Source organism: Cupressus sempervirens, chromosome 7 (assembly GCF_028749045.1).
Source record: "Cupressus sempervirens isolate cs-2001-9-10 chromosome 7, ASM2874904v1, whole genome shotgun sequence".
In the NCBI taxonomy this organism is placed as follows: domain Eukaryota; kingdom Viridiplantae; phylum Streptophyta; class Pinopsida; order Cupressales; family Cupressaceae; genus Cupressus; species Cupressus sempervirens.
In genome coordinates this window covers 493,241,966-493,258,945 of record NC_143124.1, presented here as the reverse complement: position 1 = coordinate 493,258,945, position 16,980 = coordinate 493,241,966, and the positions used below count along the sequence as shown (strand labels likewise).

At 36.1% G+C, this 16,980-nt stretch overlaps 1 protein-coding gene across 1 annotated transcript; it reads right to left on the bottom strand.

Moving 5' to 3' along the window:
• Positions 1-8,775: 8,775 nt before the first annotated feature.
• LOC149547701 (sulfate transporter 3.1-like) lies at positions 8,776-15,043 on the bottom strand. Its single transcript, XM_089791778.1, has 13 exons — positions 14,670-15,043; positions 14,519-14,567; positions 13,119-13,326; positions 12,814-12,985; positions 12,523-12,588; positions 12,305-12,418; positions 12,015-12,131; positions 11,797-11,923; positions 10,865-11,151; positions 10,570-10,760; positions 9,726-9,811; positions 9,554-9,630; positions 8,776-9,233 (listed from the first exon to the last, which is right to left on the bottom strand). Exons 1-13 carry the CDS (start codon positions 14,865-14,867, stop codon positions 9,087-9,089), a joined length of 1,839 nt encoding a protein of 612 aa, XP_089647904.1. The 5' UTR covers positions 14,868-15,043; the 3' UTR covers positions 8,776-9,086.
• Between the last annotated feature and the right edge of the window lie 1,937 nt (positions 15,044-16,980).

Sequence of the window (16,980 nt, the reverse complement as noted above, 5' to 3'; positions counted from 1 at the left end):
ACAATAGCTTCATTCTCTTCAAAGTAAATTGTAATAAGTAAGACAGTTCATCTCACAACTCGCACATAAATGTCAGCCATTCACACATCTTCTCAAGAAGGACTAGAATTTCAAATGGGATCTTATCTATCAATGTAGCTTCAACAAGATCAAGTAATGCCTAGAAAATCCACCCATCTTAGCCCCACTAGTTACTAGGAGATTGTTTCTCTTATACATATCAAGTACACCAACTACACTAGGGGCACACTTGCCCAGCTTGATGATAACAAAAGAGAAAGAGCTATCTACTACATCAATCACAGTCTTCTTGGCTATGAAATTAACTACACTCCTATGGAAAAATCATGTTTAGCAGTGGCTTTCACCACTCATAAGCTTAGCCACTACATGCTCAGTCATACATTCAAAGATCATATCAAAGATTGATCCTTTAAAATACATGCTCTCTAAAACAACACTCATAGGTCATCTCACAAAATGGGTCATGCTCCTCAGTGAATTTGACATCCAATATGTTGATAGAAAGGCAATCAAGGCATAGAATATAGTAAATTACTGGTTGATGCATCTCTAGTTGATGCAAATCTACTAGTCATGGAATTTTCAGATGAATACCTCTTGTTAATAGAAGAAAAACCTCCGTGGAAGTTACATTTTGATGGATCTTACACATCTCATCAATCAAGAGCTGGAATATTGTTGGTTACCCCTCAAGGTGACTACATTCCCAAAGCATTCAAGCTAAAATTCCAATGCACTAATAATATCTCAAAGTATGAAGCTCTAATTGTGGGGCTCAAGACATCAATGGAATGAAACATAACAAAGCTATAGGTTTTTGGAGACTCATAATTAATTATCAACCATGTCCTTTATGAATACCAAAAAAGGGATGACAAGTTGCTACCCTACAAAGAATTGGTCGATCAATTAAAGAATATTTTCACCAAGATCCAATTCACCCAAGTACCAAGGTTGCAAAATAAAGCTCCAGATGCAATGGCCACCATTTGTTCACTCTTGGAAATTCCTTGGTAAGATACATAATATGAGTTCTTAGTCAAGCAGCTATACGAACCCGCACACGAGAATGATGAATCAACACAAGTATACATCTTGGTTGGTCCCCAATCCCCATGGTACCACAAAATTCATGCTTATCTAAAAAATGGTATCATATCCCCCCACTTCACATGAAACCAACACCAAAACCTTATTCACAGAGCATCTCGCTACATTATCGTAGCCAACACCTATATTGTTGAGGTTATCATGATACTCTCCATAGGTGTTTAGACCAAAGTGAGACTACCATGGCATTAAAAGAGGTATGTTCTAGACTTTGCGGTGCTCACATGAGCAATATAGTCCTAGGATGAAAAATCCTTAGAGCGGGCTACTATTGGCCTACCATTGAACATGATGTTTGTGAATTTGTCAAAAGATGTCTGCCCTATCAGCAACATGCAAATTTGATACAAGCTCCAGCCCAAGATGTCCAACCCATTGCACCACCATGGCCATTTGCATGCTAGGGGTTTGACCTTTTTGGTGTCATTACACCCCTATCTTCAGAAGACCACAAATGGATCATCATGGCTACAAATTATTTCACCAAGTGGGTTGAGGCAGTCCCACTTGTCACCACCATAGGAGTTCAAGTTTCCAAATTCATCCTCTATCGCATTATATTCCACTTCAATATCCTTGCTACCATTTTTACAGACCATGGACGTAACTTTGAAAACCTCAATATGGAAGAGTTGTGCACCTCCCTCTACATTCATCACCATTTCTCTAGCCCATACTTTCCACAAGGCAATGGTCAGGCTAAGGTAACTAACAAAACCCTACTCAAAATCATCAAGAAAGTTTTCAATGATTCCAGCTATGATTAGCATATACCAATCAATCCTGCCTTATAGGCTTACCACACTTCATTCTGCACATCCACGGGCACAACTCCTTACCCCCTGGTCTATGGTGCCAAAGTAGTCCTGCCTATTGAGGTTGAACTCTCATCATTATGCATTTCTTTATGAGGATAAATATTAGATGAGGACTATAAAGTCGCCAGAGTCACGCGGTTGGATCCACTAGATGAAAGAAGGAAATAGGTCTATGACCACCTCACAACCTATCAAAATTGCCTCAAACACAACTTCAAAAAAAAGTTTCACCCGCAAAAATTTCAAGTAGGCGACATGGTCCTCAAAGAAAACATGAAAGTCTAGGTAGATCAAGAGAAGAAGGGCAAGTTTGAGCCCGCATGGCTTGGTCCATATGTTATCACAACATGTTTTGGCTCAGGAGCATATTAGCTATCAACACTAGAAGGTGAAACTCACCTTAAGAAGGTCTACGCATGAGCCCCTCAATGTATCCTACTAATCATGAAAAAATCAAAAAATCTTAAAAGATCTTGAAGAAAGACCAAAAAATCAAAATATCCAAAAAGAAAAAGAAAATAGTAAAGAAAAGTAAGCATCCAATGGTTAAAACTTGGCAATTCAAGCACCTTGGATAGGTACCTTGGTGAAAACCTACCAATAGGCACCATGTGTACTAGGCCTTCCCATTATCTATCAATGATCCACATCCTCCCACCCTCCCACGCTCTCACTTGATCTACTCATCCATTACCCCATGTTCCAATGGTGTTCTACCATCAAGTGACAAAAGCACACCTACTTACTATCCCAATTCCTGAGCTTGGAATCTGAATCACAACAATGTATTATATCTTGGCAGTTTCCCATTGTACCATACTCACTCAACACATGTATCATATCCATGTTTCATATCTATGTATCATACCCCTTTTACTATAATGTGTGCACTATATCCCTTTGCTATATTCTCATCCTGAGCTTTTCATTTGCTATATTCTCATCCCAACATTTCCATCACACTATCACTTCATCCTAAGCTTTCCATCATGCTATCACCTCATCCTAAGCTTTTCATTCACTATCTCCTCATCCTAAGCTTTTTCACATTGTACTATATCAGATTCATCCCGCTATCTTATCATACTAAGCTTATGTATAGTGATCCTTGTAAATACCCTGTTTAGTCAATTGTAAATCCTCTACAATTAGTCATTAGCTTAGTACCATTGTATATCTCGGTCTTGTGTGTCAGTTCATGTCTAGTCACAAATTGAAGTTCTCTTGGTTAGGTATTTTAGCAAATCCTTGGGAGAGATCCCTTATCATTAAAGTGTAATCCTAAAGGTTTGATTACCCATAACATGTCGTCATAGTCCCAGATACCATCGATAGGTCCTTGTAGGATGCATCCTTCCTCTCATCTCACTTTGGTCCTTTAGTATCCAATCCTACAGATCTCTTTGGAAAAAGGTTCCTTTTATGGATTTACATTTTCTTTCAATTTATTTTCTTTTCGAGATTTATAATTTGGTTCTTAAAGTACATTTTCCAAGTGATTCATTTGTTCCCTCCTCAAAGTCACCACGATCTTTTATATTATGGTGTGCTACGAATGGGGCAATTTGAGGGTAAAGTCTTGATCATGTCTTTTTTTTCAATTTTCTGCTTGTGAGTCAGTTGGGTGTGACCCTTGCATATTCCAAACATATGACCACTTGTGGTTACATGGTGCACTTGGGAAATATCATTTTCCTATGGGTTACCCATTGTTGTTTCCACTATGCTTCCTTTGGGATTCATGTGTGATTTTGGTGCAATCCTTGCATATTTGTTTTTAGTTAGTCTTATGTAATATTGGTGAAAGGGCCTTGATTTTCTTCATAACCTTGGCATATCTCCAATATTCCTATATTAAACTCAATGCTCAACTTCATGGTGGTGCTCTCATTCGGAGTACCCCCACACTCAAGCTTCAATGGATTCCATCTCCCATCCACTCCACCGAAATACCAACCACTTTTTAGAATCCTAGGATATCCAATAAAAAATTCTATCCCAACTTCCAATCTAATCAGTCTAACAATCATGATCAAGCAGCTATAACTATCCCAAAAGTATCCAAAGTTCCCACACCTTCTTCATTCGACCATCATCATCCCACCTAGGTTTAGTTTAAATAACATATCCCCCCATCCCTCACCCCAGTTCTTAATCCTTGGTTATTCTTGTTCACATGGTTCTCCTTTGTCTTAGTCTCCCAGTGAGAGTCTAAGTCCTTGTGCATCCTCTCTTAGCCAATCTGAGTCCTCCTGCTCACCTCGATCTCTCATATTTTTCAAGAAGTCATCGGGCCTCATTTTCTCTCCCCACTTCCTTCTCAAGGGGGCACCACATAGTCTATTCTCTCATTTTCCTTTTTGAGATTGGGGCAACTTTGTTGCTTGAAAAATCTTCTTCGCATCGTGTATCTTCAAACTTCTTCAAAATAGTGTTGTCCCAACACTACGTCAAAGAGGGGCAAAATGTAGACACCTAAATCTAATTACATCATTTAAAGTAATTCTATTTAATTATCTCCTAAAGGCATCATTAATTAAGTATTTAATATTTAATTTATTTATTTCCATCTCCTAGTTAATTAATTAATTTAATTGACTATAGTCCAATTGATAAAATTAAATGGCAAATCAAAAGTCTAAATTATCAATTAAATCGTTATTCTCCTATTAAATTAAATAATTTCACTATGCCTATTAAATTTAATAATTCCGCATCCCCTTTTATTAAATAAATCAATCCCTAACTCCTAACTATTCCTAAATCCCTATTATTAGCTAAATCCAACCCTCTCACCCATGCTACCCTTGTTTAACCCTCTAATTAAACTCACTTGAGTGCCTAAACGACTTGTACCCTAATCCTCCTCTAATCTAAGCCTAATCCTCACCGTAATCATCTACACAACTTTAATTCTAGATTAAGAACTCCTAATGCAAACCAAAATCAAACCCCTCTTACACCCCCACCCACATGCATTAAATGCTCTTACAGAGACTTAATGGTCTCTTACACATCTCTTACATGCTCTTACATCCCTCTTACATACTCCATCCCCTTCATAACTCCTTTGTCCCCTGACTTTCCCTCCATTTTCCCCATCTTCTCACATCCTCTCTCCTTGTGACGCTTGTCACAAGGCTATGGATTTGAGAAAGCATAATCCATGTGCTTCCCTCTCCTTGCATCCTAGTCATCCCTCATCCTTGCATCTTGACCCTCCATCTATACCTCGTCTGGCCTATAAATTGAACCCCCCTCCTCTCGTAAATCATCCACTTTTTAGGCTAAGGTTATAATGCTATTTTGAGAGCCTAAAAACTACCAAAATACCCTTATAATGCCAAAATCCATCCACACTTGCACTAATGAATATCTCATCCATTGAAGTTTGAGCATCATTTGGGCATACACGTCCATCATTGGACACGTCTACATAATCAAGAAGGCTTGTTGGGTGCTCTTACTATGGTTTGCACTCTCTTTTGCACCTTCTTTGTCTAAATAAATGTGAGTTTTGTTTTGGTTTTGTGAATGTTGCAATCTTTGTTAATGTTATTTGCATGCTAACTTCATAGGCTCTACAATAATATTCTAAGTCCATATTTGATTAAAAGAACATGTCTCCTTTTAATTAAATAAAAGACCCCATTCTTCTAACCCACTCCAATGTGCAGATAAAGTCTTTTTCCTATTTACAAATTAAAAGAAAAGACTTTGTCTCACATGAAAAGTCAACTCTTTCTCATTGGTGAAAATGATCTTGCACATGGACCATCCTAAAAGTCAACTCCCACCCTTGATTGATCATTTCTTGATCTTGATCTCAACCATTTGTACATCTTTAAAAGGGAGAGCTCTCTCCTCCTCTAAGAATCCCAATTTTTGAGCTATTGCTATGTTGCAAGCTTACTTACAAGTTTCTTGGAGTATTTTGTGGAGAACATTTATCTTCTTGTCTCATTCTTGCATCCCCATTCTAGTTTAGATTCATTGGCATTAATCTAGTTTCTTTGTTATAGAATAGTTCACTTAGCTTAATTAGCATGGTTTGGTAATACTGTCATATTGTTAGCATAGTTGCATTTTGCATCTCACTATTAGCATAGTTTCATCCTTGCATTGCATACTCAAGAGTTCTTTGACACTAGCACTCTTGCTCTTGTCTAAAGAATCTCTCATTTCATGATTTTTTAGTAAGGGTTTCATCTCCAAGGCTCAACTGAGAGCTATTTCTATGCTTATGCATGCACCTTTGCACTCCATGATTAGGGAGCTCTAAGCCGTCATTCAAGCTTTCCAAACTATGGAATACCTTGGATACAATGGTTTAGAGAAGTGCATAATTCTAGCGTACAAAATGAGATATGGTCTTTTTCATTTGATCAGCTCAGGTGTGATATTTTTTCCTCAGTGGATGGTGTGACCTTTTGTCCAAAGAAGGCAGCTTTTGGAGGTTCGTATCCTAGGTAGTTTATAGCTAGAGCTGACATAGCCAAAGCCTGTTGTAGTGGGATTCCAGAGTTAATGGAATGAATTGACTAGGCATCACTTGTGCTCCAGGATGTTATGGTGGTACTATCATACTGGCATGAGTTGGAGCCATCATCCCTCCTTCATTAGGATTAACTTGTTCAGTAAAGGTGATTGCTTCTTCGAAGATATTTTCTAGTGTGTCAATATATATCACAAGGAACCTCCTTAGGAAGATAGAAGTGAGGTGGTCCATAGAGTTTAGATAGATCTGAATTACAACACCAACTGGTATGGTGTAAGGGGTTTCCAACTTACAATATGCCATGTGAAAATCACGATTGAAGCATGAGATGGTCTCTATTGGATCCCTCTTGATAGATACGAACTAGTGGTGTATCACAACAAGAATGATAAATATTTTGAATTGGTCCAAGAACAACTTTTCAAAAGATGCCCAATTTTGAATAGATCTTGGTGACATATTCACGTACCAGTTAAATGCAACCTCTCCCAACGTATTTGGGAACAAACGAAGGACCACATTCTCTTGTTGAGTTTGTTTTCACTTGCATATTTCTTTGGAAACCTTGATGTGGTCTTTATCTGTCAGTGTTTTTCCCTAGATGAACCTTGGGTAAAATTTCTTAGGGTTATTGAGAAGGTCAGAAGGTCATTGAGTGGACCTTGCAAATTGATTGGTAAATCTACCATGTTTGCAAAGAAAGCCATGGATGGAGGATAAGGTGGAACAATAGGTGGAGGTAAGTTCGAGTGTGAAACTAGGGAAGATGATGGAATTTGAAATGGGAGTGGTAGGATTCTTGGTATCCCAATATCAGTGTGAGGCTTGCAAAAGTGATTGAGTTCTAGGAACACATGTCCACCGAGTGAAGACATTAAAGCTCATTGAAATGGAGATGGTGGATTAGGATCTTCTAGTTTGTGTTTACTATGAAAATTGCACCTCCAAAAATTGCACATCTGAAAAGCACATCTCTGAAAAATTGAACCTTCAAAAAGTGAACCTTGAAAAAGTGCATCTTCTGACATTGACATAATTCAAAAATTTCAGAACTTCCAAAAATTTGTAGAACTTTCAAACAACTTGGTTTTTTGGGTAGAATGGTTTTGGGCCCTCGTTTTAGCATCACTTCTATTGAGTAGTCATTTTGCACAATGCTTAACGATATAAATCCTTCCGAATCTCTTTCTTGAAAAACTTATCAATGACGAACTCCAAGGTTCCAAATCGTTGTTTTTCAACTTGCTAGGTAACTTAATTGAAGATAAATGTGAATGTTCACCATGGTGGAAACACACAAGATAAAAACCAAATTTCAACTTCTATATTCTTTCAATAACCGATTACTTGTACAATATATCTAGTTGTAAGGCCTTCCCGATTACGACCAATACATCAACAATCACAACAATTGTTTTAGCAAGATCTCGCAAGATCTAAGTAAAACCCTTGCTAGCCTAGATCTATAACACCACAAAAATCTAGTAGAATCCCCAGGAAAGATCTAAAATTGTGCTCGTAAACCACCAAGAAATCTTCTTGTTTCCTAAGGCCACACTTAGCTACTAGCTTGTCTCAAATGAATCTCCTTGAGCTACCTCTTCACTCACTAACTCCTTTCCCCTCTACAATGTTGTCCAAACCTTTCTTTTATAGAACACGACTACAAGTTGGCATTTGCAATTATAGTTCTACATAATATAGTATGCCTTTAGTTGACTTACAACATTCATTAAATATGCATAGGAGAAAGAACTAAGACCAGTAGTAGGTCCTCACGCATCCCACAATAACCCAAACCATTGAACTGTCAACACAACAAACGAGCCACAAAATAGCTACTAGGGTTGCTCGATGCAAGAACACCCAAAGTGATGATCGAGTTTGATCGATGAACCACCAAGCATGAACGCAATCAAGTTGAACATCCACCATCAAGCTCATTTGGTAAAGCAACCAAACCCTAAAAACTCTTTAAGAAGGCCCCTAGTTTTTAGGGTTGAATGGCCTTTGCCTTAAAAATTGGTCACTAGTTAAATCTTGTGAGTGATAATATCATTAAATTTAAATTAAATTTGGCCTTCAATTTCACTATTAGGTTTCTTAAACTTTGTAACCAAACATCATCACATTGCCTAGAAATTTCTTCTATAAGCATAAAAACTTCCTCATCAAAATATAAAACACAACTCTTTAACTATTTGATCTCTTTCTCAATATGTTAACATATTATTAGATTTAGTCCATCATTCTTTATTGCAACCATATGCTTAAACAACATATAATACAAATATTATTATTTAAAAATAAATAAAAACAATGTGATACTTTTCAAAACTATATTGCAATTAATAATTGCTTTAGTGTACTTAAATACATTGATAATCCTTAATAGTAATAATCCAAGGATTATTTTACCTCTCTTATAATTTCTTACACAACCCCTAAGAAATAGAGGAGAAATATGTCGAGTGTATCTCTAGACAATCCCTTGAAAATGGTATAATTCTTTGTACAATGAGACGAGAAAAATGTTCCGCATGATTTGATGGAGAACAAAAAACTTTTCTTCACTAGACACTGCAAGATTGTATTTTGTGGAATCGTTATTAATTTTTATGATTGCAATTGGTGCTCTACACTTTTTGAGCATGAAGAAGAGAGTTGCAAAAAACAACAGCCTCGGCCACTGTAACAAACAACCATTTCTTTCCTAGAATTTCCAAGAAATTGCACTTCTCAAGTTTTTCTACCACCGGAGTTGTTGGATTTGCTAGAACAAGCTGTACATATAAATAACAATTTAGCAAATTATATTATTCATTAATTTTCATTAATCAAATAAATTGTTAGTATTATTTTTTCATAGTTCATAATGTAAATAATTTTTTTTTAATAAAATTATATATAAATTTCTATTAGATATTGAATTGAATTTAGTGATTCATAATTTTCTTTTTTATACTACATTATTAAAATTAATTAATTTGAAAGATATAATAAAAATTATTTCCATATTTTCTTTAGAATTTATAGCTGTAATTAGAATTAAAAAATTCTCAAAATTTTATTTAGAATTTTAGCTATAATTACATAAGGTTACCTGAAGTTGTCGGTGCTCTAATACCCTTTTCAATTCCTCAAGAATATTGATTCCACTTGTGTCAATTGTGGCCACAGCTGATAATTCAATTAAAGTACAATATTAAAAAATATATATAATTAAAATTATAAACTCGTATGATTGTTACTCAGTTTGATTGAGAGACACTCACAACCCATGTCAAGAATAATATAATGCAGGATGTCTTGATTGAGCTTGGCCAAGTTTTCTTCTTCATCTTCTATCCATCTCAATGTTCTGCATAAATCAGAGTGCAAACATCATTTAATAAATTTTTCATTTTTCTTTCTATGCTTTACTCGTTCTTGTGATAGATCATACCCTACATTTATTTAATTTTAGTTTACTTCACAAAATAGAGGATAAAATCTTTAAATACATTCGTGTCTACATCAATCACAGTATAATTTTCAAAAATGGTGTAAAAAGTAGACAAAGTGTTCCATAGAACCTCAACAACCTAGATATTTTTCTAAAAATAATCAGCTCAATATCTTCTAAGACATTTTTAAGATTGATGAAACCTTCCGTTCTTCCTTTCTTCTAAAATAAGATTGATAAGACATGCGCTGCTAAGACCTCTAGATTACATATAAATGTTTCCAAAAGATTAATCTTTGACAACCTTTTGAATTTTCATAACTGTTATGAAAACAATCCACTTAATTATTTTTTGAAATATACTGGAACCCTTCTATCCTTCATTTCTTCTCAAATAAGATTAATAAGAATCTAAGACAGTAAACTATTAAGACTCTCTAGATTAACATAAATTTTCATGCAAGATAGAAAAATTATTCTATTGACTCTAACAAAGTTTTCAACAGTTTAATTTATGAAATATTTTTCTAAATATAATTAACATTAAATCGTTCCTTCCTTCGTTTTAAGCTTAGATTGATAAGACAACGCTCTACTGAGACCTTTCGTCAAATTCTCTATTGATAAAAATCAGGCAAATTAGTGATGCTACTAAAACAGGCTGCTAAACTAACCTGTCTTTCAAATAGTTGGCATTGGCAAAATATATAGGAGAATCTATCCGCAGGATAAGAATGCCAGGAACTTTAGTGGCATCCTGGTACTGCTCTGTGCTTCTGTACATTGATGTTCCAGGAATGTTCCCCAAAACTGCAGTATGAGGCCTCATCACATGCATCAACACCCTTACCACTGAAATGGATACCTGAATAATCATGTTCAAATCATCACAAAAGGCATGCAGTTAAAAGCTGCCAAATATATTATGAATAACCAAGATTATATCAAGCTAAAAAAGTGTATACATACAGCAATAATCAAACCAGTTTGTACGTCTATGAAAACCACGCCAAAGTATCCTCCCATGCAGACAAGGAAGTCAAGTTTGTCCACCTTCCAGAGAAGATATGCAGCTTGGACGTCTATCAAGCCAAGCATTGCTGATGTTATTATTGATGACAGAACCACCATGGGAGTGTAGTAGAACAGAGGGGTCAAGAACAGCAAAGTTATCATCACAGCAATGGCCATCACAATATTTGATAAAGCTGTTTTACACCCTGCACCGAAATTCACTGCTGATCTGGAGAATGGACCTGCAATTTAGACAAAAAGATTGAAGTTTAATAACTTTTTTAAATATTATTAATATTGAATTTGGGTAATTCTATTGTTTTTGGGATTGATATAATGATTTATATAATTAATTAACTTTTTTCAAAATTGTGAAATAAACAATTAGTGATGATAGAGTTACCTAGGATTCGACTTTACTTACAGACCCACCAGATATTAGTTCTTCTAAAGTTTTCCTAAAAAAATAACGTTGTGTTGAAATAATACTCTTCACATTTAATCAATCATGTGACAAGACCACATGGTCCTAAAACCCATAATGTGATTGGAATTTGGGTATAAAGTTGGAGGGGCTTTTAACTACCTTTTATCATTGAAAAATAGTCAATGATTGAAACAGAAAACTGTTAACATACTAATTGTCACTGTGATGAATGTGTGTAATGATTTCTACGAAACCTTAATGGAAGCAACAGTGTAAATTATTGGGAAAGTCATCAAGCATATATCCCTTTGAAAAAAAAGTGTGAGTGATGATTAGAACTCTCCTCGGAAGAAGAAAAAAATTCAACCCAAATGTCCAATTAAAACGTTTCAATCAAAGAATTTGAGTCGGAATGGATTAGCTTTCAATAATGCTTTGCAGAGGGAGTAGAGAAGAAGACCTGTTGTAACATAACAGCTTGTCCAGGAGCCCAATATGTTCATCATTCCGATGGCTATCATCTCCTTATTGCCATCTGTATGGTAATTCTTGAAAAGGGCAAATGTTCTTCCGGATGCTATCCCTTCCTGCATTAGTGTAGTTCAGTATTAACATCACCTGCCCTGTATTGATTATGACACTAATTATGTGCTCAACATTACAAGAGTATGATCTTACAGTCAGGGAGATGAGACCGCATATTAGCCCTGCCTTCAAAGCAACCTTCAAATACTGTCCATGGAAGACTAAGAGCTGAATCGACAAGGGATTTAGACCTTTCTTTAACTGCCCTACCTGTTATTCCAATTCCTCTATTAGTAGATGTACCATGATTTCATAGTCCATTATAAATACCCATTGAAAAGATAAACAATACAGTGTGTACTAATCTGATTTCTTTTCTTCGAAAAACATATATTATTTATTTATAAGACCCACAAAAAGTTTGGAGTGCTTTTTTTTCATACAATTGGCACTCCATGTTTTTCTGCATGTGTGCAAAACACCAGCAGGCTGCCTACGATGACAGATGTCAGTGGAGCAGCAGCAGATACCCAGAAAAGCTTGGAATTTTTCTTGCTCTGTTATAGATCACGATCCACAATCTATTAGTTGGAAAAAACAAAAGAGATCGAATTAATCCCATAGATTACTTAACCATGTATAAATAGCTCACAATACTCACAATGTAACGAGTAATCAGCAAGAAAGCCAGAAAGGTTACTCCCAATACAATGCTTTCCCATCTCCACTGCACAAATCACGGACACGATTTCTCATAAGAAAACAAGATTTAAGTTTTAACAGAAATACCACTAGATTCAAATGTAGAGCTTCTGGAAAAAAGTCGTGTATTTTGAATTCATCAACTTTTCTTAACACAGATGATGATCCATCATTATAATCAGATAAATGATTGAAATATTGGTGAGTTAGAAAACCATTATCAAATGAAAGGAAGAATGTTTGAGGAAACCTTATGAACTTGTTGTGAAACTGATTGCACCACTGAAACAACATCTGTCTTAGTTGTGAAATGTTGGAGACCAAGGAAGCCTTTGAGCTGTTGGAGGGACACAACAGTGGCTGCTCCTGCCATGAATCCCACTATTGTTGCATGTGAAAGCATGTCTATGATGAATCCCAGCCTGTAACACTCCAATGGGTTATCAGCATTTAAACCTAGAGTGAGGGTCTTCAGGGCATTTATGCTAATTTGCAATCAAACAAATACAAACAGGAAATGGTTTATCTATGGAGGTATAGATTATTAGCTCTGACCTGAAAATACCCAAGGATGCTTGGAATATTCCAGCAAAAAATGTTGCAGTCAAAGCCAGTTGTATATACAGCTCCGGATTAGTTGTGGGAGAAACCTCATCTCCAAGCATTGAGGCAAGGAGAAGCGATACAACTGCCACTGTGCCCACTGCTATATCCTTGGATGTTCCCAACATTGCATATACTAGAGGAGGAACAAAACTGGAATCTGTACAAACATTAAAATTTTCAGATTGAATTAAATTGTGCTTCTCAAATTATCATTTTTACTAATGTTCCTTTCAATGATACGTTATTGGAGTGAGAAATCAATTGAACAAACAGGCTGTCTAGATCATCCCCAAGCCTAAGCATAAATCTAGTTATCCTAACATAAACTCCATGAATAACCCTATGGAAGTCAAACGTCAGGGTCAGCTAAACCATGGCAGATTAGGCATTAAAACTTTAAAAAATTGTTCATACAACTAAATAATATCAATGTCTATAATAAAACTAATTGTTAGAGCCACTTTTCAAGTACGACTATATATCTATCTAGTTTTATATTCAGAGATGATATAGCAAGCAGCATCACAATTTGAACTAGTAAGTTAAGTCTTAGAACAAGAGAATTATTTTTGTTTGAAATGATATTAATGTTGACAACTGGGATATAAAACTGCACTTTCCTTGACCAGACAAACGCATACTTCAAAAAGACAGATGAAAAAGTTAATTATTGAATCATGGCACTTTATTTACTAAAATGGACATTCAGAATTTTAGACAAATAAAATTGAAAAACGTACATAGAATCAAAATGAAATTAGGGGCCAAACTTTTTAAATGGCTTCATCTCATAAAATAAGTTCTCCTTTGATAGTAGCTCGTCATTAATTAGAACTTTTTGCATGCGACCATGCCTATTTGGTTATCCAAATATGGATTACAGTACACTTACAGATTGCAGCTCACATAGGAGGGAATACCTCTAACAACTAGGATAGTCGCTGGGACTAATGTCATAATGCGGTTTTGCTGATTGCAGTAAGGCAAGACTAAGCATCTCTGGTAATTAGTTTAGTTTAAGGACTAGTGTAAGAATGTGGGTTGAGCTCAAGCGCTTGAATTTATTAAGAACATATATCCACTCTGTAAAAGCAATCTAGAATAATCCAAAGTAAAGAATGCGTTTGAAGACTTGGCCATAGTCTTTCTACAGCCTACCTTAATTGCAAAGCTTTCCAGTCCTGAAACTGAAAGCCAAAATATTCCATAGAATTTAAATGTTCACAAAGATCCAAAGCTAGACAAGAGTATGCCTACTTGCATAACTTAATTTGGTGAGAGGGGAATGTGGATATTAATGTGGGGTTAGCGATTAAATTATAGAGAAAAAAGAACGGAGTAGTACTCACACAGTCCCATCAAGGGAGGCAAATTCGCAAGCTTTGCATAGCTTATGCCCTGCATCAATTATGGCAGATAAATACATTAAGCATACTGAAATTGAGAAACATAAGCGCACTAAGACACTCATCCAAATACATGACCACTTTGAAATTTTACCTGTGGAATGGCAAGGCTAGCAATGGTGATTCCAGATGTGACATCTGATTTGAACAGATCAAATGAATATTTGGGCGCCCACTCTAAGATGGGGAAGACATACTGAAGCCCAAGAACACACTTACGTCCCTTAGACTGGTTCTTAAACTGCCTAAAGGGATCATCAGAGGGTTTCCTTGACTGCTTTGCCAACTTCATTGATCATTTTTGTGCCCTGAGCAGGAGGAACATCAGTCTTGTGAACAACCACCATCTGTAAATCATCATTAACTTTCCCATTCCCCTGTTCAACTCCTTCCATTGCAGTTACTCTGATAACCTAACAATCACCCGCCAGAAAGATCATAAAACAGAACAAACTACTCTTCATTGATGAGATTGTGATGAATTTGGGTGGTCTTATAAGCATGGACGCCTGCTGCTTAGCCACCCATAGTGGCATTAGGGTCCCACTGGGCATGTGCCCTACATTTTCTGCCGCCCTACATTTTCTGCACACATTCCCTCCCTCAGGAGAGCAGAGCAGGGTTTCATACAAGAGTTATATTTTATTGGTACCCAACATTCTATTCCCGCTTAGCTCTCTTAGGAGTTATGGTGTGCTCAGCATGTTGGTGGGTACCAACGATATCCTAACTGAATCATCAATGCAGAAGAACGTTATTGGTGCCCAGGTTTAGTATTATATTTTAAGGGAAGTAGATTTTTACTCCTCTTTTTAAATTTGTTTCAAAAAGTTATGGTACGAGGGTGATGTAGTCCTAATTTGAGATTTTAAGATTGAGGGTCCGCGAGCCTTATACTGTATCCTCTCCAATTTTAGTCAATTCAAATGCTGACACTTGTTGCTGAGGAATTTGAATGCATTATGAAAGGGTGATTTCATTTCTGTTAGCGCCAGTAATGATATGGGCATTATCACCTAACTATTGACAGGGTTTCTAACCTTTATGCAAACGCCTCGTTCGGTGGATGTTTTACTTCGTCACATTTGAAAGTAGTGGAAGGTGGTCCAATTGAATGTTACCACCTTAGCCAACTACTATATAGGTAAGATAATTGAAGTATACACGCGCAGTTCAATGTGATGTATTGTTATATTTCAAAAAATAAAATGTTATTATTATTATATATTTGGATATTGTTCGTGCCTCGCTTTATTAATCAAACAAATATTTAACAACATTGTTAGGATTTTTCTCAAAAAATTTGTATGTTTTCTTTTCATTAGTATTAATAATGATATTGGATAATTGATATAATGGTTCAAAAGTAATAATGAGAGGGTATGCTATCAGATCTAAAAGTTGATGTTTAAGCTTCAAGTACAAATAAAATTAGGAATATAGAAATTATGATAAAGGAAAATTAGGAATATGGTAATTATGATGAGGAAAATTATGATGAAGGAAAATTATAAATATGGTACATAAACAAGTTATCAAATTGTAGAACATAAATGTTTGTAGTCAAATGAATGACTTAAACACTTTGAGATATGTGAGATTTTGTTGGGATGTTCCACTTAATACATTTGGGCATTGTAAGTCACATTACATCAACTCCAAGAATCAACTTTTGTTGTCAAAACTTCTCTATTTCACCTTCAATTCATTGTGTTGAACTTTACTCATTGCAATTCACTATTCTCTCTCATTCTATGGCTCTATCATATTATTCTACCACTCATTGTGCTCTCATACAAGTAGATCAACATAAAGGAAAACTTTTCTGTGAGGAAGGGGGGAGAATCTGAGATAGGAGGCAGGATCAAGGAGAAGGTTAAAGACAGTTCGAGGAAAAGACAGGAAGCCAAGTGGTTCCTTCCCCTAGAAGGCTGGCACAAAGCCAACTTCGATGGAGCCTCCAAGGGCAACCCTGGCTCCTTGGGTAGTGGAGGCGTGATAAGGAATGAAAATGGAGATAGTATTGCGGCTTTCTCTCTCCCGCTGGGATTCCAAACCAATCATTTTGCGGAAGCGAATGCCGTGTGCAATGTTGTAAAACTGGCTTTTGAAATTGGTGTCACTAATTTATAGCTCAAAGGGGATTCGAATAACATTATAAAGTGCATTATTGGCAACGCACATCCATCATGGACGATTGCAAATCTCATTGATGAGACTCGTGAGACCCTCGCCAAATTTAATAGAATCCACGTCACTCATATTTTTTGGGAAGCAAACACGGTTGCCAATAGGTTTGCGAACATTGGGGTCGGCGCATACCAAAAAATGACTTGGCTTCTCAAAATTTGTTTGTCAGCAGACGTTAAAAGTTTGATTGACTTGGACAAGATCCAAGGAAGTAC